General features: G+C 49.8%; 1 protein-coding gene and 1 non-coding gene across 3 annotated transcripts in view; both read right to left on the bottom strand.

The window, feature by feature from the left end:
- LOC149344643 (papilin-like) overlaps positions 1–13,969 on the bottom strand; it is a 45,769-nt gene extending 31,800 nt beyond the window's left edge. For both annotated transcript variants that reach the window (XM_089542647.1, XM_089542646.1), the window contains exons 1-3: positions 13,617–13,969; positions 11,226–11,295; positions 6,203–6,393 (exon numbers count right to left, since the gene is read on the bottom strand). In XM_089542647.1, the coding sequence (XP_089398773.1) occupies positions 6,203–6,393; positions 11,226–11,295; positions 13,617–13,639 (284 nt within the window). In that variant the 5' untranslated portion in view covers positions 13,640–13,969. The remainder of the gene's footprint in view (positions 1–6,202; positions 6,394–11,225; positions 11,296–13,616) is intronic.
- Positions 13,970–15,053: 1,084 nt separating this feature from the next.
- Positions 15,054–15,126, bottom strand: TRNAS-CGA (transfer RNA serine (anticodon CGA)). The gene has a single exon. It is a non-coding gene; the product is annotated as a tRNA-Ser (tRNA).
- Between the last annotated feature and the right edge of the window lie 5,124 nt (positions 15,127–20,250).

Genomic DNA, 20,250 nt, shown 5'->3' on the forward strand with positions numbered 1-20,250 from the left:
CCCTAGTCTAGAGCAGTGGGAGGCCCTCCTGACTGACTCCAACCCGAGCACACAGCTTATGCTGGTTACGAGGGCCAAGGCAGCGGCGGAGGCCAACGAGATCCTGGAATAGGGAAGACCGACCACTGATGCTCAAGAACTTGCTTTGGGGCTAGTTGGTTCATGATTGAAGTTCAGAATGGCACAAAAGACACACACACAGGAAAAAAGGGGATGACACAAAGAGCGCCTACTACCAACTGAATTTATTTCGGAAACACCCTCTTTTATAAGGCAAGACATATCAAACACGAACCGGAAGCAGAAAAAACACATATTCATGGTTTGATTTCACATTTTGAAACACCATCGGCAGAAAAGAAAAAGCCACAAGAACAAAAAACAGAATCTAGAACTACACGTGCCCGTCTAAGAAACCCAGCTCCTGGCGGCATAGTTTAATCGATGAAGTGCTAATGCACGTGGACCCAGCTTTCTGTATATGGTATGCTTCTATAATCTCTCTTTCAAATCGCTCCTTGCCTCTGCCGATAAACGTTGCCTGTTCCAGCATCGGTCCGCAATCTCTGCACTCCCTACAGTGATCCGGCAGGCAGTGATCCGGCACTCCCTACAGTGACAAGCAGCTAGTGAGACTGGGTAGCGCTGGCTACCCGTGTATGATGATAACAGCGATATGTGAATCTCTGCTACAAAGAATCAAGGTCACTTCTAGCGGTGATACGCAAAGCAAGCAGGAAGACAAGAGGCCTGTGGTGGTAATTCCGTACATGCATAAGATAGCGCACAATATCAAGAAGGTAGGGGGTCGATATGGTGTAAATGTGTTGTTTTCAGCACCATGCAAGCTTGCAAAAATTTGCTCCATGATGAACAGACGACCCCGAAGATGCGCTATCAAACATCAGATACGGTTCACTGAATGCAAGTCCGAAGTCGTGTATCGCATACCGCTCAGCTGTGGATCCGCCTACATTGGCCAGACTGGCCGGTGTTTCAACGAGAGAGCTAGCGAGCACAGAAGAACAATTAAAAACAATGACAGGGGCAACCTGCCGGATCACTGTAGGGAGTGCAGAGATTGCGGACCGATGCTGGAACAGGCAACGTTTATCGGCAGAGGCAAGGAGCGATTTGAAAGAGAGATTATAGAAGCATACCATATACAGAAAGCTGGGTCCACGTGCATTAGCACTTCATCGATTAAACTATGCCGCCAGGAGCTGGGTTTCTTAGACGGGCACGTGTAGTTCTAGATTCTGTTTTTTGTTCTTGTGGCTTTTTCTTTTCTGCCGATGGTGTTTCAAAATGTGAAATCAAACCATGAATATGTGTTTTTTCTGCTTCCGGTTCGTGTTTGATATGTCTTGCCTTATAAAAGAGGGTGTTTCCGAAATAAATTCAGTTGGTAGTAGGCGCTCTTTGTGTCATCCCCTTTTTTCCTGTGTGTGTGTCTTTTGCGCCATTCTGAACTTCACTGATGCTCCACATTTCAACACATTTCAACGCATCCTTTGATGACACGTGCTAGTTCTGTGAGGAGGTGGCTGACACCTTCCACATGGTTTGGGCGTGTCAATCAAGCCCATCTATCTCCTCCAACCCCACCAGAGAGGACTGGGAGGCGGCCCTGCTCGGCTGTCAGGACCTAAAGACCCAAAAGGCCTTGGTTCACCGTACGCGGTGGTGGTGGTAAACGTTTATTTGCTCTATTTTACAAGATTTTTTTTGCGGCTTCAGATGGAGTCTTCCATCGTATCATCAGGGTCGGTTCCCCTAGTCCAGGGCTCCGCTGAGGGTAGCTGCCCTGCGTGCACGCCTTACTAGTCCTTGTTGGACTTTCAGGATGTCGCTGGAAAGCATCCTCTCCCACTGTTCCGCACTCGGGTTTTCAATTCTGGGTAGCTTGTCTATTTTCTGGCATGCCCATGTGGTATGGTATAATGTTGGTTTGTCTCCACACCACGAGCACTCGCTCTTGTACTGTGTGGGGTAGATTTTGCTTAGGATGTTTAGACACGGGAATGTTCCCGTTTGTAACTGCCGCCATGCTACGGCGTCTTCTTTATTGAGTTGTTTGTGTGAGGGCGGGTATTTTCGTCTGATCCCTCTGTAGTAGTTAAGAATGTCTGTATAGCTTTGGGCTACCGGCTCGGGTTCCTCAGCGGTGTCGGGAATGTTGGATGCTCGGTTTGTTGCGTACCCTCGAGCTATCCTATCCGCCTCCTGATTTCCCGTAATGTCGGTATGTCCCGGCACCCAAACTATCGTGTGTTTGGCCTGGTTGTTTTCGGTTTTGCCACTTGAGCGGAGAATGCGAAGCGCGCTGTGGCTGATTCTGCCTTTTAGGTAGTTGCGGCATGCAGCGTGTGAGTCGGTAAGTATTGTTAAGGATCTGTTGGATCGGTAGCCCTCCGCTGCCGCTAGAGCCACGGCTGCCTCTTCGGCCTCGACTACCGTACAGTTCCGAATTGACACGCTGGTGATTTCTTTTAGGTCCGAATTGATCACCGTTGCAACTTTGCTTTTCTTGTTGTTTCTGTTGCCAGTGTATGTAGCGGCGTCTACGTACACAGTGTGGTTTCTAGTTGTCAGTGTTCTTTGTACGTACTCTACTCTTGCTTCTCTTCGCACCATGTGTAGGTACGGGTCCATATTCCTTGGTATCGGTGCTACTTTGATGGTGTTTCTGTATTCGTCTGGTATCGTCTCCGTGCTTTGTGTCTCCTTTATTGTAGCTTCACCGCCGTATCTGCTCAGGAGTCTTCTACCGGACGCGGGCGGCGTTGCTTGACAATGGGGCCCCGGAATAGGGGCTCCACCTAGTATTGTTAGGGGAAAGGGCCAATAGAGCCTACCCCAATCACCTCTCTGTAAAAATTTAATGCAGTATAAATGTTTTTCACCACCACCACCACATCTATCTATCCCCCACCCCCTACTCCCTAACTCTTCCTTTTGCAACAATAAATGTTTTTACTACTACACCGAGATATGTGAGAGAGTGACTGCGTAATTTCCTTTTCTCAAATACAATTTTCATTTGCTTCATTACGGACCCTCTTTCTCTTCCTTCTTTCACTCCGACTTCCTCCCTTCCTGTACGGTGCGGTTCAGGTGTCCACCGAGATGTTAGAGAATTACTGCGCCATTTCCATTCCTCAAAAAGCTCTGCATTCAAAGGGCAAGGCATCGCGCCGAACAGGTGGTGGCGTTCCGTGGACTCCCTGGCAGCTGTACAACACGCTGTCGCGTTCCACACCTATAGGCGAAGCTAAAGCGTCATTAAGTAGTAGTTAATTAGTATTTAGTAATTAATCAGCAATTAAATATTAATTAGTAATTTGTCATTACTTAGTAATTAGTCATTAATTATGTGTGCCGTCATCCAGTGGTGACGTCACCAGTGCCACAGAGGCCGTCAAGTGGTGCGGAAAACGCTTTCGCCTCTACGCACTTTAGACAAAGTGCCCCCTGAATTTTTTTCTCGGTTAGAGCTGTAAAAAAGAAACGGAGAGAGTGGGAAACTGAGGTGGTGAACACATTCGGGTCGCGTATAAACCTCGGAAGAAGCGTCAGGTACCACCCTTGTGTAACTTCGTTTTCTCTTTTCATGTAACTTATTTTCTTGGCCCGCGTGGCCACAAGTTTTCACTGAAGTGCAATTGCGGCTCCGCCGCACCCTCTGGTGTCGCCCGCACGCACTAGAATGCCGATCTGGACTTTGTATTTTTGCGGAATCTACGGCATATCACCGACCGCAGAGTGACGGCTCTGACGGCGAAGCGATGGGTACAGATTCGCGGTGTCCACAAGAAAACTCACATCGACGGAGAGTACGAAGGAGAGAACGAAATGGAAGAGGAAAAACAAGCCACTCAGCGAGGAAAAAAGTGAGGGCTGCAACGGTAACGAAGTCCCGCACTTTCGATGTGTCTAAGGTCGAAAAAAAAAAGAAAATGTCAGCGAAGCCACGAGGGGTGGAGGGGAAGTCAGGCTCGAACTTTTGCTCGAATATTCGCAGACTGCACAAAGGGAGGGTGAGTGGAAGGTCAGAATTGCTTGGTGGCTGATGTGTTTGTGTAAAGTGAAAAAAGAAATAAGAACTGGAAGAAGAAGGCGTGATCACGATAAGATAGAGGGAAATGTACGAAAGAAAAGTAGTACGTTGTGTGTGTGTGTGTGTATGTGCGTGCTTGCACAAATATGCAAAGACAAATACGTGGAACTAAGCAAACACACGAAGGCATATGCGAGTAAACATGTCATAAGAGCGAAGAAAAACCAAGAAGCAGAGAGGGGAAGTAGCCGTACCACAACATGACTACATTTAGAGATGGGAAAAAGAAAGAAAGAAAGAAAGAAGAAAGGAAGAAAGAAGGAAAGAAAGAAAGTGCTGATACAGCGAAGAAGCAAGTTACAAACGTGAAAAAGCGACTGACGCAGCTGCGCTCCGCCTCATTAATTCCGTACAGCATGATGGAAACCGGAGGCCGTGCCAAGCACGCTTGCTCAGTGCTACTCGTGACAAAGTAGTGCCGCTTTCCGACAGCGCCAAACGCATTAGCATTTTCCACTGCGTCCCATAAACTCAAGACACGTGGAATAGCAAAACCATCTCTCTCACATGTTCTTCGGGTGAAGGAAAGCCGGAGTGAAGCCACAAATGCGGTGCCTGGGTGAACGCTCTATCACTGGTGATTGAGCGATACGCTGCTCCGAGCCCAGCCCTGCTAAAAACGGTGCAGCAGTGCGGAAGGTAGGCGGCTTGAAAAATAGTGTTGACTTTCGACAGTGCATGACGTTTTCCTTGATTAGCAATCTATGCGAGGCACCGTGACCTCATATGGCGGCTGCACAGCGAGCTGTACTTTGGAACGAGCGCATGAACCAGTATGGTTTCAGGTGCACATGCCGGCTGACTCGGTTCAACAAAAGCTGCACCGTGGTATGGTGAAACGAAACCGCAGGTCCAGCAAGGTTGCACACAACTAACGATGGCATGGCGAGCCCAGACGCCACGCGCGTCGTGCGCCATGATAGGAGTACATTCGACTGGAGTGTTCTTGGACTAGTACGCAGAGGCGACATGGATTTGCTGGGAACTTGTGCCGGGAAGGAGACTGTGAGTTGAGGAGAAGGCATTCCGTGGATAGCCAACTGTCGCAAACGGCGGTGTAGTCCTTGGACGGCTACTTGCCTTCGTATATATGGATACCGATCATCGGAAAAGCGGTAGCATAACCACTGCATGAGCTCAGTTGCCAATGGCGACTACCATTGCCGACCAAGATGTTCCGTTGGCTGTCCTGTACAACTCTACGGTTGCACACCACCGTCTTCACCGACCTTGTAGGGGGTCCCTTTGAACAGCTCGGCAGGCGGCTAAACTAGTGAAGCTGCAAGAAAATGGCCTGCGGCTAACCGTACACCGGTTCCCATCCCACCTGGGTAAAACAGGGAAACGAGGAAGCTGTACGCTGTCATCATGGAGGCTCGTGAGACGCACCAACCAGCCATAAAATACGTATCACCATCTGGCCACTCAAGGGTCCTCCTCCGAGGCCACCCTGTCCTTCGTGTCGCGCAGCAAACAACGGCACGTCTTGACCGACAGCTGGCACCGACACAGCCTCTTCGCGGACGCGGAGGCTAACTTTATCCGGAGGGACAACACGCGTCTGCCTTTCACCACCTGTGTGCTTCGCTCGAAGCAACGGAGCTTTCCTCCTCTCTTTGAACACCGTTCGCCCAATCCTTCTAGATTACCACCGCTCTTATGTTTCCTATTTTGTTTTCGACCATGAGGAATGCCTTTTCAAGCGAACCAGAACATAGTCATACCTTTTTAAAAAGATGTCGATGAACGCGGCCATATTGGCCACTGGACTGTGCTTGAAGAGCAGTAAAAAAGTTGAAGATTAAGGTCCCCCACGTTCTCTCCAAAGCCCGCAAATCCGGTTGTTCCGAGGGCCGTGGAATGGTGTGTCCTTGTAGAATCCGTAGCCGTACGTCGGCTTGCCGCGTGGCAAGGCTCATGAAACTATCGGTACAGCTAGCTGACGTAATAAATTAAATTAACCGAGAGCCCTCTGCTGCGTTCTATCTCATAACCTACAGTGTAGGTTTGCACGTCACTGAATCACGCAAAGTTTCAAAAACATTTTCGCGCCAGTGTACGGCTAGCAGGCTTTCGTGTTACCTAAAATCTTCGCAGATCCTGGTCTGGTAGGCGACTCCACCACCGCAAGTCCTGGAGCAGGAGCTGTTGCCCGACCAAGGGCCCCAGGGCCCGGACTCCTGGTACGAGCCCGGGTTCAGGCCCACTGTCACGTTCTGCAGGAACTGGTGCTGGCGCCGCTGGCGGCCGTGGCGGCCATGGTGACGGATGAGCTGCGCAGGAAAGACAAGAGCGGGGGAATACAATTTTCTTCGCGGGAAGAGAAATAAAAAAAATGTCCGACGTCGGAAAAAAGGCACCAGGACAACCGGTTGGCGGCCATGAACACGAACTTGCGCGGTCGTAATGAGATGAATTCGGCGCGATAGCCAGACCAGGGGCACAAGAAGACACATAGGTAATTCTTGTGTCCCTGTGTCCCTCTTGGTTTTGCGCCGAATTCATCCCATGCATTATGCAGCACCAATTAGCACGGTAGTATGCTCTCTTGAATTGCGTGGTCGGCTTGGCTTGGTGCATTTCAAACAGTTTGAATGTTTCTTTGTCTTGCTGTCATGCTCAATGGACGCATCAGCGTGGGCCTGTCTGGTTATGTTTGCAGTTTCTTCGAAAACGAAATTGCCTTTGCCTCTGTGGGGCTACCATCGCGCTTCACAATGAACGGCAAATAAAATAAGCCACTCAGGCTGATGTGAATTAAAGGAGCAGAATTCTTCAGCAGCTGCAGTGTATTTAGGCTAGTTGTGCAACATACGGTTTATGGTTTTATGAGGTTTAAAGTCCTAAAGGGACTCAGGCTATGAGGGAAGCCGTAGTGAAGGGTTCCGGAAATTTCGACCACCTGGGGTTCTTTAACGTGCACGAACATCCCACAGTACACGTGCATGTAGAATTTCAAACATAAGAAATGATTTTTAGCGCAACGGGAACACAACACAAGAAAGACGACAACAAGGGCGCTGTTGTGTTGTGTCCCCGGTTGCGTTAAAAATCATTTATTATGCCTGAAAACCAAGTATAGCTCAGGAGTTAACCCTCTAGAATTTCGCCTGCATCGAAATTCGACCGCCGTGACCGGGGTCGAGCCCGCGTCTTGCAGGTCAGCAGCCGTGCGCCATAATCACTGCGCCACCATTGCTTTGTTGGCGGCGTGGTTGTGCAACATACGATACTAAAAGCGCGCAAAAGACGAAAACGAAGATGTGTGTCCGTCTTTCTGTGCCTTCGTCTTTTGACCGCTTTTACAATCGTATAGTGGAGTTCTTTTGGCAAATTATGATTTGGAATCTCTTGAGGACGAGCGTCATGGTTTTATGCGCTGACATAGTATGCCTTGTTAATAGGCATCTATGCTGATTAACAAACGCGGATTAATGACATTCTGGTCGAAATCAAGAAGAAGAAATGCCTTGGGCAGGGCATGCAATGCGAAGGCACGATAACCACTGGTCCTTAAACGGAGTGGATTCCAAGAGAAGGCAAGCGTAGCAGGGGGCGCCAGAAAGTTAAGTGGGCGGATGAGATTAAGAAGTTTGCGGGGATACGGTGGTTGCAGCTGGCGAAGAACAGGGTTAATTGGAAAGACTTGGGAGAGGTCTTTGCCTTGCAGTGGGTGTAGTCAGGCTGATGATGGTGATGTTAAAGACCCCGTTATCCAGAGCTGTCGGCGTTGTGAGTAAAAAACAGGGTGGCGTAGGGTGGCCAGGTAGCCGCCCGCCGGAGAAGCAACCTAGGAGGGCAACATAGGTCACGTGACCTTGTCGCTTCATCACAGCCTGCCCACGGATTGTGAGCAAACTCCACACCGTGGCAGGTGGATGTTAGATCAATGACTGATCCCGAGAGGTTGCTCGAGAAGAGCGACTTGGGCCACGCAAATGCAGCAACTACCATCGCAGGGCAGCGCATCCTTTAACCGCTGCCCCATTGCCCAATGATTGGTGTGTGTGAGGACTCCCAGGCACATATGAATGTAAAGTAGAGAATGACCAAGTCCGCATATACGGCCCTTAACGCTATCGCGTCGTACCCTAAAGGCGGAGCTTGAGTGTAGGTACTTTATTTGGTTTCATTTTACCCTAACAAGGCGTCGCTGTTGCTAGTTGACGCCACAAGAAAGATCGAGACAATATTAATGGTCGGTGTTGGTGAACGTTCTTTCGCACTAACACACTCTGCATATTCGATGGCAGCCTTTCACTTTCAAAAAATCAGGCCGCAGCCGCAAATTTCTGTTCTGATTTCTCCTCCTACGAAGGGTCTTTCTCTGAGGTTCAAACCTTCCCCAGCGGCACAGAGAGGGCAAGTTGCCGTAAGCACCATTACACAAAGTGTATACAAACAAGCCACTGGCCACCTGTACTCACACTCCGTTTCGCCATGGCCCACCAGCTATGCCGCATGCATAGTGAATGCGGGCGGCGTCGTAGCTGACAGACAAAAAGAAAGCCTCCAGCTGTGGGCTCCGTCGCGTCGGCACGTGTCGTGCACGAGCACAAGTGCACGCCGTAGGCCCGTGAAGAGAAACAGGCCACCGACACGGTTCTCGGGAAGACGCTCCGAGGAATACAACTGACAGATACTAGGTATATGAAACCAGGCACAGACTTGCGTACGACTTGCGTACGACTAGCGTACGATTGCGTACGATCAGGGGAATGGGTTAAGGGTGGAAGAGAAGGATTTCGCTGGCATGCCCAGACCATGTGGAAGGTGTCAGCCACCACCCCAGCCGCTGTTACGCGTTCGTTAAGGATCCGCTATCCGCCGCCTCATCCTGGTCTAAATCAACTAGAGGCAGTGTATTGGCGAAGATTGCAGACAGAAACATTCCCAAACCTGCATATCCTCAGCAAGATTTGCCGCCGCTGTGGCTCAGCGGTTATGGTGCTCGGCTGCTGACCCAAAAGACGCGGGTTCGATCCCGGCCGCGGCGGCTAGAATTTCTTTGGAGGAAAAATTCTAGAGGCCCGTGTACTGTGCGATGTCAGTGCACGTTAAAGAACCCCAGGTGGTCGAAATTTCTGGAGCCCTCCACTACGGCGTCTCTCATAGCCTTAGTCGCTTTGGGACGTTAAACCCCATAAACCAACCATAGACGAACCTTAGCAAGATTTACCAGACGCAATATCGGGACACTTGCCCGTGGTGTGGCAGCAAACCATCGTTGTAACACATCACCTGGGAATGCAGTAAGAACGACAGCTTTCGCAAAGAACCGAGTGCAGAACAGTGGGAGAGCCGGCTCTCCAGCGGCGATCTGGGTTGCCAACAAGGTGTGATCCAGCACAAGGGTTGCCGTTGGGAATTTTTCAAAAAGAGCCAGAACTGAAGCTAAAAGTAGCCAAAAGTAGCCACGCCACCTGATCTTGGCGCCAAATTTGTAGCCAAGTAGAAAAGAGCCATTATTATAAGCCACTTTTATTCATGAACAATAAATAATATCATTTTGAATCAACACAAAAACACAGAGTAAATAAAGAGCACGGAATTTTGGGCCTCTTGCTCGGCCTTCACGTATCAGGTACGTTGCAAATAAATAAAATTTCAGTCCGCGTCGTAGTTTATCTAGAGTAGATAGTGTTCTTGCCGGAGTAATTTTGGCACATTCTATTGAACAACTCAGCAGGAACGTTAAACGATGATGCTGTTTTTTCTTGGAGTCGTAGCCCGAATTTGATTCGCAGAATTGCCATAAGCAAATCCAGCTACATTTTGTTACGGATCTCTGTTTTGGTCAAGTTCACGTAAGAGAACACGCGCTCAGCATCAGCATTAGAAATTGGAAGGGTCAAAATTGTCAGTGCTCCTTGCGCCAGGTGTTGAAAAGGGCATTCGCCGCAAGTGTCCTTGTACGATGCCGCTGCGTGCCGGAAAGTCAAACATGATGCGCGATCAAGTGCACCGCTAATTCTCTGCTGCTGGCGTATTTCAGACTCCAGCTCGTTGGAGGAATATATGCGTCGAGGACGCGCGCGCGCATCAAGGCGACCAGGACAGCGATGAGGACAGCAAAGCTTGGAAATAATTGTTCTTTTCTGTTCTTGGTTGCTATTGTATATGCAATTGCAAAAAAAAAATGGCTAGTAAATGCGCCAAAATAGAAGTTCAAAGTAGCCAGAAAGTAGCCAAGGAGCCAGCGTGAAATTTTCATCGCCAGACGGGGTCGAAAAGTAGCCAATTTGGCGCAAAGTAGCCACCAACGGCAACCCTGTCCAGCACGCCCAACGAGCAGCGAAGCTCAGCGGACCCCTGGAATAGGGGCACCGACCCTGTGAGAAGAAGGAAGATGGACCTCTTCTTTCTAGTCTGCTACTAGCACCTTTCTAGAGCAATAAAAGTCTTTCCTACCTACCTACCTCTAGAACGAATTGGCAGTCCTCGATTAGCACTGACCAAGCTCCATAGAATCCAATACCGCATTTGGTTTTAGTGAGGAGAAATGCAAAACGATTACTGGTAACGAGGAAATGAAACGGCGCAGTAACTGTCTCACATGTCTCAGTGGACACCTGAACCGCGCTGCAAGGGAAGGGATAAAGAAGGGAGTGAAGGAAGAAAGGCCGAACCGCGGCGTAAGCGAAGGGAGGAAGGAGTGAGGGAAAGAAGAAAGAGAGAAAGAGGTGCCGTAGTGGAGGGCTCCGGAATCATTTCGACCACGTGGGGATATTTATAACGTGCTCTGACACCGCCATCGTTCCGCGTTCGGGATACAGTTCTGCACCCTCGTTCTCAGTAGCCGAATGCTGTAACCACTAAGCCACCGCGGTGGTTAGCGAGGGCACCAAGTATAGAAGAGCGGCATTCCCGAGAAAAGATGAAAATCTATGAGAGAAGACCGAGCGCGGTGCGACTATCGCAGAGACGCGATTATCAAAGTGCACGGGATGGTGTAGCGCATGTACTGAAACCAGGAACAGATTTACCCGCTCGCCCGCACACACATGCACACATTTGGAAAAACAAAACTGTCAAAAGTGAAAACTGGAGGGGGAAAGACAAAAGCGATCAGAGTGAGAGAGAGATTAAAAAATAGTCAACTTACGTGTCTCCTGCCATCTACCATTGACACTAGCAGCAAGAGGTACGCCGCTAGGAGCACAGCTCCCCAACACCTGCAAATAGAAAAAAACAAATAGAAAAGTAGGTAAACAGCGTTGAGAAATCAAAGCGACATGGGGTAGGGCCTCAAAATGAATGCGGGATGTTACGAGCAGAACAAAAACGCAAGGAGAGATAATCTCCCTTCTGCATGTCGTCCTTCTACTGAGTCTGTCGGATCCTCTACAAGCGCGCATTTAATTCGCTCGTCTACTTCCTTGGACGCACGGTATGACGGGGGTCATAGTTCAAGAAGGCGACTGAGAAGAGAGCGCTTTCAAGGCGGCTCGCCGCGACGCCCTAATCCTCGCGGCTTGAATTCCGCCACCGACAAGACGAACATCCCCATTCTGTTGGCGGTGCAAGTAGGGCCGACTTGTTCAAGCCGAACTGCTGCGAGTCCTTGAACTTCGGCGCTGAAGTTTAACACTCGGCTTAAGATTGAAAAAAAAAAGCGAAAATGTACAAGTGATTGCGCCAGGACTAACGCCGCCAAGCATGGGACTAGTCACAGAAAAATGCGGTTTCGCACTTGATGCACTGCCTCTCCTCTGCGGTGTTCCACTCGAACGGGACAATGGGTCGAACACTCGACGAACGCGTGTTAGGCGTAATCGTGTTTACAAGTTAAAACAGAACAGAAGAGCTGATCTCTCTTACAAGTGTGGTACCTTAAGTTCTGCCACGCAAATGAGGTCACCTTCTATTTGTGCTCCGACGTCATTGAATCAAGGACTTGAGGTTACAGCTCGAGCGTGGTACGAGCGCAGCGCTAGGAATGGGCACTCTGAAACTGAACTGCGTATTAAATGTTCCTGCGATGAAATGTGCTCACAAAAGCGTTCTGCCGAAACATCACATCGCATGAAGCGTCACACAGAAAACACATTTGATTTGCACATTTGGATGCTTTGCCTTTTGATATCACAGACACATAGATATGACCATTTTGTTTTTTTTAACTAATAACAGCCCTGATTTTGTTGGAAGTAGCGCGTTTTTTTTTAGAATGCGGTAATCTATCGACGCAAGCCAAGCTCAATTTCTCCTCTGTGTCCCTTTAAGTGTTAAGCACTGGGAAACTTGTTTAACGTGTACTCGCAGCAAACAGTTCATGAACTGCTGGGAAATGTTACAGACATTAAAAAAAACTGTCCAATACGAACTAAACTTTGCTTAACTAAGCTCCCGTAACAGAACCTGCTTCCTCGTGTTACATTTCTCTTTTTGCCGCTGTCGGTTCTGAACACTGGCAATTAAATAAAAAGAAACGTGCAGAAAAGCATTTGATGACGTAAACCGATTGTGTTTACTCACTGACGTATGCGTTTTGCTTAAGTATCTGGGTGCGGTAAGATGCATGGCGGAAAAATGCGACCATATGTCGTGGTACAGTGAGCGCTGGATGAACTGCAGAATCTATAAGGTCTTTGTTTTTAAAGAAAAGATACCTAACAGGCATATAGGGAAAGACGCAGACAAAACGATGTTATTCGCATTCCTCGCTCTGGTTGCTCATGGTCTGCACCCTAAGGCATTAACGTCTAAAGGACATGCCGGAATTTCGAGCGCTGCAATAACCATGGAAAGATATGTACGGTAACAACTAGTGTTTGCAACCGGAACTATTGGAAGAAATGGCTCAAAACCGTCACGATTAGGGCTGCTTCAACAGTGATCAAGCACCCATCAAATAAAATGAAAAAGAAAATTTTTAGCCTCCTCAAAATTAGTTTGTAGAGGTTAATGAAGGAACTGTGTCTCCAAGACAACACACCGTGTCTTTTCTGCGCTTTGATGCCCGAAACTCACCTATGAGCATCTCCTAACATGACATGAAGCCCAGAGATAAGACGTCGCACACTTTTCTGCTCCTTTGAGTCATCGGCCAAGACAGATCATGTTAAGCTGAGGTCTAAACACAATCCATTATCCTGAACAGCATAAAGGTCACTTCACGCATGGAAGGGCTAGAAACACGAACATCCATGCAGCTCAACGGATTAAGGCTCAAAAGGCGTTCCGTGTACTCCATCTATTTGACACTAAACATTCCAGAACTACCTTTCAGTGCTTATGGACGTTGTTCGCATACAAGAGCATGAGCTGAATACAAATGTTGTAAATAACTTCTGCGTACCGTGCCGCAATACGAACTATACCATGCAACCACGCGCACGAGACAGGTGGGCGTAACGTTCGTGCATTCATTGCGCTCGTTCAAGTGTATGACGTCTGAATAGAAACAGCATGTCATGTAACATGATAACGGGTATGAAGAGTGACACTAATAAGAGCTGAAAAAATAAAGGCGCAGAAAATGAGCAGAACTCACGCTTGGGATCTGGAAGCTGCCATGCATTATTTTCTAGTGTCGCGATGAAGACAGTGCGCGGCTTCGTCCAGTTGGTTTGAAGGCGACAGAGCACCGCTTCAAGCACAGGGAAGCAAAAACATAGACGCGAAAACTCGGGGCTGTCTTGTAGCCAGTACCAAAAAAAAATAAGTTAAATACGACAGAACAACGCAATACGAGACGAGAAGAAACGAGAGATGATCGGCGCTCTTGGCCTCTGCGTCCGACCTGCACCGAAATCGGCGACAAAAAGAATCTTTTACAGACGAATCGGAGGTTGCCCGTTCTTTCTGCTCCTCTGCCGCCCCCGATTTGAGACATCCCTCCTTTCACCCTCGTCCTTCTCCTACTCCTCCTCAGTCTCCTCGGCGTTACGAACGCGGAACTTTTCTACACATCCTGCCCCCACGTGACCCGTGACGTCACATCGCCGAGTTCATTCTTTTCACTCGTAGCGGCTCCTGCAATCTCTTGCTCAGGGCCCCGGATTCTTTCTTCCTTCCGTTACTCCCACGAAGCTCCGTTTCATGCATCGTAATTGCTGCGGCAGGGCAATATCTTACTCACGAGTTTTTGTTCTTATTTTTTATCTTTACAAAGATGGCGGCCGCAGACGACGGTAAGAACGTTGCTTGCCCGAACGACACCCAGTGCCCAAAAACTCGCGAAGTTCCTTTTATCATTACTTTCTTGGTTCGTGCAAAAAAATGTCGCCATTTCCTCCGAACTGAGCAATCCTCCTCGCAGAACGGCCCAGCCATGCTTCGGCGGGGCACTGGCGCAGCCGAAGATATCGGCAGATGTCGCTGCTTCAAGCCTCATACGAGAGTCGTTGGAGGCACCAGTAATGCAACGATGACGTGATTGCGAAGCGTAGTGTGAAGAAATAGAAGTATTTCGAAGGCGACGGCGAATCTCGAAGAACGTTCGAGAGGCGGATCTGCAGGCCGCCACGTCTGTACGGCGAGGAACGGTTCAACAAACTCCAGCGCGCTTCCGGTCAGGGCAGAAGGGTGCCCGCGGCACTTCCTGTGGCGTAAAGGGCTCAGTGTATAGAGCACAAAGCTTCGAGTAGTTTTATCGGCACAGTTCTGTGAGGTCAACCCGTACGTCCAAGGATGGAGGGTTCTAGAGAGGTCGCGGCTCAGTGACGATTGGTAACGCTTGCAGACATCGGACTTCAGCAGTGGACAGTACACTGCTGTGCAGCCTGACGCGACTTGAAGGCGATGATCAGTTTAGGGCTAGCCTACTAGGAATAACATGACGGAAGACAACAGCCAGCGAAACCAAGGAAAATAGGGGATTTTTAATTTTTTGTTTCAAATTTGCGCTATTAATTAATTGAAGATTAATGCACAATTATTTTATCGCTTAAATTGAGTTGATAAGAAAGCAGAAGAGAAAGCAACCACATGGCGCCGATGGGATCCGAACCCATGACCTCCGAATTTCGCGTCCGGCGCTCTACCAACTGAGCTACGGCGACGCTGTCCAATCTTTTTTCCGATCTATTTATGCGTAGTGTAAAGGAACCTTCACAATGTTCACCAGCTCGTCCACAGCGGCGGACGTGGTGCGTCCTGCATTGCCGCGAGTGCCACGTAGGAACGTGGTCGAACGGTGAGGGCGGAAGCTGTGCGAGAACCCTCGTATACTACGTACGAGGCATCGAGTCTGCAAGATTCGAGGCCCTCGTTAAACCGTCATGTATGTCATTACGAGCACCTCTTTGCCCCTCGCTTGTCTACTCGGATTGAATTCTTCTAACGCAGCTCATATTTGAAAGAAGGCTGAAGGAAATGCCTGAGCTTAGATAAATTCCAGGTTACTTTTAGAGCGCTGCTCTTAGGCGCCCGTTTCTGCGTTTCGCGGCGTCGCCGTCGCCGTTGTCCCTTGAAACCAGCAGTGGACACCATAGTCGCGCTTTAAGCTGCGAAACGAACGGAGCGGGAGCTTGGAAAGCAGGGCGAAAAATTGATGAACTGGTTTTTGAGGAAAGGAAATGGCGCACTATCTGTCTCACACATCTCGGTGGACACCTGAACCAGATTGAAGGCGCCTAACTGCCCTCTTGGAACAGTGGACACTTCAATCGTGCTTTAAGCTACGTGGCGGTAGTGACAGGTGTGCCCTTTATGCGTTGGCATTGACAACGTTGTGCCAGAAACGCGGCGCTGAAGCCATAGGCCCTCGGCGTTCATTGTGCATTGGTGGGAAAAGTTTATTGATTCTGATAGGTTGCAGCGGGAGAAATAAACTTCAAATAGCGTTAACTTCTTTACATGGCAGCAGAGAGGTGTAAAGCAGTGCACTACTCGAAGCGAATTACTGCACTTATGTAGTCCAAAGAGCCCCCAAAATACATTTTATCAAGAGTTTAGGTTTTGTCCGTTGATTACGAAGCGACAAAGCTCATAAATCTGTTTAAAGTGATTGCGTTTAAAATGTGACTTTGTATTCAGGAGCAGGGCTATTGAAGGTCAAAAACTGGCCCTGGGTACTTCCAACGCTGTCCCTTTCTCTCCTGCAGAGACGGAAAGGGGCAGCCTTGGAAGCGCTGAGCGACTGACCAGCGAGACCCTCGATCATCAAATGAAGTTCAACAAGTCCGTCAGTTAGCGAAAACCAGTGGCGCCCGGGATTAGGGGTGCCACCCAAGTTGCTCGACCTGGCTTCCTGAATTATACAATAAATGTTTTATCACACACACACACACATACACACACACACACTCTCCTGAACTGCTGGAGCTAAGCGCCTGAATAGGCACTGTAAGATGCTCATGAAACCATACCAGTTACTCCGCTCAGTGCTTTTTCCATTAACGCGATAGCATGACAGGCTACGTCTACCAGGACACCCGGTGTCGGCGTTGTCGGTGTCGGCGTTGTGAGCGAAAAAGTCACGAGCATGGGTCTGGCAGGTGGTCCCCAGAGAGCAACCTGGGAGACACCTAGGTCTCGTGACCTTGCGGTGCCATCACAACCTGGTCACCAGATAGTGAGCAAACTGCCCACAGTAGCGGGTGGCAGTTAACGATTTTTCGCTAGGGAAGAGCAATCTCGGCCGCACAAGGCCCACAGCTCGGAGCACCTGCCATAGCGGAACAGTGGCGCTTCGCTTAACCGCTTCACCACTGCGCGAGAAGGGACATGAGGACTCCCAAGGATCTATGAATGTAAAGAAGAGAACGACCTTCTGCATGTATGGGAATTAACGTATTAAGGTATCTCGTCACCAGGTTTGGACCTGTTCATTTTCAATATATTTGTGTTAACCTTGTAATACTTGCGTGAAGCAGGCTGAGCACTAGTTATCTTCACTTCCCCACATAGTCCCACCTTCATTCTCCCTTCCTGCAGTCCTTCCTATTTCTCTTCACTCAGCGTGAAGAAGCAGGCCATCCCTTTTACTTTCAGCTGTGCCAGTTAGGAATACCGGATCCAAGTCTGATACTCCCAACCTCTACCTTACACCCCACATGACTGGGCGGTAGCCCTGCTTGGCTGCTCAGATGTTCAAGCCCAAAGGGCCTTGGTCCAGACTTCAGAGAACCAGCACTGCGGCTTCGACGAACGGGGTCCCGATGAAGGGACACCACCTAGTATGTGAATCCCCACTAAGGGTCCGCACCTCTCTTTAATGTGCAATAAAAGCTTTTCGCCACCACTAGCACCTGACTTTTCTTCTCATTGTACCAAGGTTGCGGCATGCCCCTTTCCTTTTCTCTGTCTATAGCTGACTCAGGCTACGGCCTTGCGTCAACCGTAAGCGCGCGCGCGCGCGTGCTTCGTGATACGCTGACATAGGGATGTTCTGCAATGCAGGGCCGCTGCACTGTGAGCAAGAGAGTTTTGCAGCAGTGTGGTGGTGAGTGCTATAGGGAGTGGTTGTTAGTTGTTCAGGCTAGAAGAGCAGCAAGGGTGAAGGGAAAGTTGAAGAGACGGTGCGGAGTTGCTAGGACTGAGGTATAGCCCACTTTCCGTGTGACGAGGACAAAGGCCGTTTCTTTCCCTTTCCTGCCTAGCCTTGGCTACAGAGCCAGTGAGGCCCCTTCATTATTCACGTCCAGGAGCAGAAATCGGCAGTGGTTTAGCTCTGGTCAAACCTGGAGGATTGAGAAAGCAACGAGGAGAGAGAGAGGCGATGGAGAGCGCGCGGCAGCGGCGGCGGCCCCAGCACGTTAGCTATGCGCCGCTATTGCGCATGCGCAACTGGCGAGCGCGGTGGCGGCACCTATGAGTCACCCGCATGGAGGAAAAAAAATCAGAATACGTAAGAATAAAAAAGAAAGTACTGCTTTTAGACACGTACAATGCCGCAGGCATATAGGTGGCGGCACACTTTGTACCATAGAAAAGCTTCCGCACGGCTTATGCAAAGGAACCGTGCAGTCGGACCACCGCTAAAATGAAGGATTAGGAGGAGGTACCATGCCTGAGGAGATCGCATCTCGCGTTCTGCAGCGAAGATTGCGCTAAGTCCGGGCATGGCCCCCCATCCCAACGGCAGCCAACCTGGGCCACATGAGAACCGCGGGTGTTCTCCTCCCCTTCCCTCAGGTTCAGCTGCCTTCCATACCCGAGGTTCCGACCAGGGATCAACCAGGTCGTCCAAGGGTCTGGTGATGAACAAGGTCTCACGTGGACTATTTATGAGCGCATGTTTCAAGGGTAGGTCTCAAACGACGGCACCCACTGCTGAACCTAACGTTGTTGCCTTACTGTTTATCAGTGCGAATTTAGGATGAGAAACTGCCTCTCCCGTAACCGAGAGTAGAGTAAGCATGAAATGTTTACGGGCATAATGCGATGCGCACGCGGACACGACGAGACGCAGGCCTGACAAGAATGTATATGCAGCGCGTTTGAAACTGTCCGAAGTGCGTAGAGGCGAAAGCGTTTTCAGCACCACTTTGAGTATGTGACACTGGTGATGTTACCACTGGATTACGTCACACATAATTCATGACGAAGTAATGACAAATTACTGATTAGTGTGTAATGACTGATTAATGACTAAATACTAATAAACTGCTAATTAATGACGCTTAAGCTTCGCCTTTAGGAGTGGAACGCGACAGCGTGTTGTAGCGCTGCCAGGCAGTCCGCGGAACGCCACCACCCGTTCGGCGTGATGCCTCGTCCTTTGAACGCGACGCTTTTTGAGGAAAGGAAATTACGCAGTAATTCTCTGCCATCTCGGTGGACACCCGAACCGCACAGTACAGGAAGGGAGGAACACCACCACCGGTTCGGCGCGATGCCTTGCCCTTTGAACGCAACGTTTTTTGAGGACAGGAAATGGAGCAGTAATTCTCTGTCATCGCGGTGGACACCCGAGCCGCACCTTACAGGAAGGTAGGAACGCCACCACCCGTTCGGCGCGATGCCTTGCCCTTTGAACGCAACGTTTTTTGAGGACAGGAAATGGAGCAGTAATTCTCTGTCATCTCGGTGGACACCCGAGCCGCACCTTACAGGAAGGTAGGAACGCCACCACCCGTTCGGCGCGATGCCTTGCCCTTTGAACGCAACGTTTTTTGAGGACAGGAAATGGAGCAGTAATTCTCTGTCATCGCGGTGGACACCCGAACCGCACCGTACAGGAAGGGAGGAACGCCACCACCCGTTCGGCGCGATGCGTTGCCCTTTGAACGAAACGCTTTTTGAGGAAAGGAAATGGCGCAGTAATTCTCTGTCATCTCGGTGGACACCCGAACCGCACCATACAGGAAGGGAGGAACGCCACCACCCGTTCGGCGCGAAGCTACCGGCGCTTGTATGCCGGTCCTGTAGGAGGGCTTAGGGAGTCTCAAATCTCGTACGGTGCCCGGGTGTTCTCGTTTCAGTGCCCGGATGAGTGGAATTCAGTGCCCGGATGTTGGCTCTCGGTCTTGGCGTGACTATCACCACACTGCCGACAACGGGAGCTAAAAGTATTTCATGCTTAAATATTGTGGCATGTATGTGCTTTTTGCACGCGTTATTAGAAATCGGAAATTATAATTCCGTGTGTAGGGGTGCGTTTATTAGGCGTCCTCAAGAGACCGAACCGCCGTGCAGGATCTGGCAGCGTAGACGGGCGTAGCCAGCACCAAGAGCGCGGGGCAACTTCGTCGTCGTCAGGCGTAGCGCAGTGTCGGCGCATGGCGGTAGCGGAACCTGCCACAGTTGGCACACTACACGTGCATTATCAAACGCAGAGCTCGACTGATATCATGATAAACTTTGAGAAGGCACTGGCAGCAGTTATTTTTGTGACTCGTTTGGAGACCAACCGGCGCTTGCATGCCGGTCGCGAAGGAGGGCTTAGAGAGTCTCGTTAAATTTCGTTAAGTCTCGTACGGTGCCCGGATGTTCTCGTTTCAGAGCCCGGATTACTGGAATTCAGTGCCCGGATGAGTGGATTTCAGTGCCCGGATGATGGCTCTCGGTCTCGGCGTGACGTCACCACACTGCCGACAACGGGAGCTAAAAGCATTTCATGCTTAAAAAACTAAGGAGAGAGCGTGACGTCACGCGGCCAGCGTTCGCAAGCCGAGTGTTTATGACGCCGTTTTCTCCCCCAGTTTTTCGCTCTACCAGTCAGTCCTTTATGTTTTGATTCT

Source organism: Amblyomma mixtum, chromosome 5, assembly GCF_055824585.1.
Source record: "Amblyomma mixtum isolate Tamu chromosome 5, ASM5582458v1, whole genome shotgun sequence".
In the NCBI taxonomy this organism is placed as follows: Eukaryota; Metazoa; Arthropoda; class Arachnida; order Ixodida; family Ixodidae; genus Amblyomma; species Amblyomma mixtum.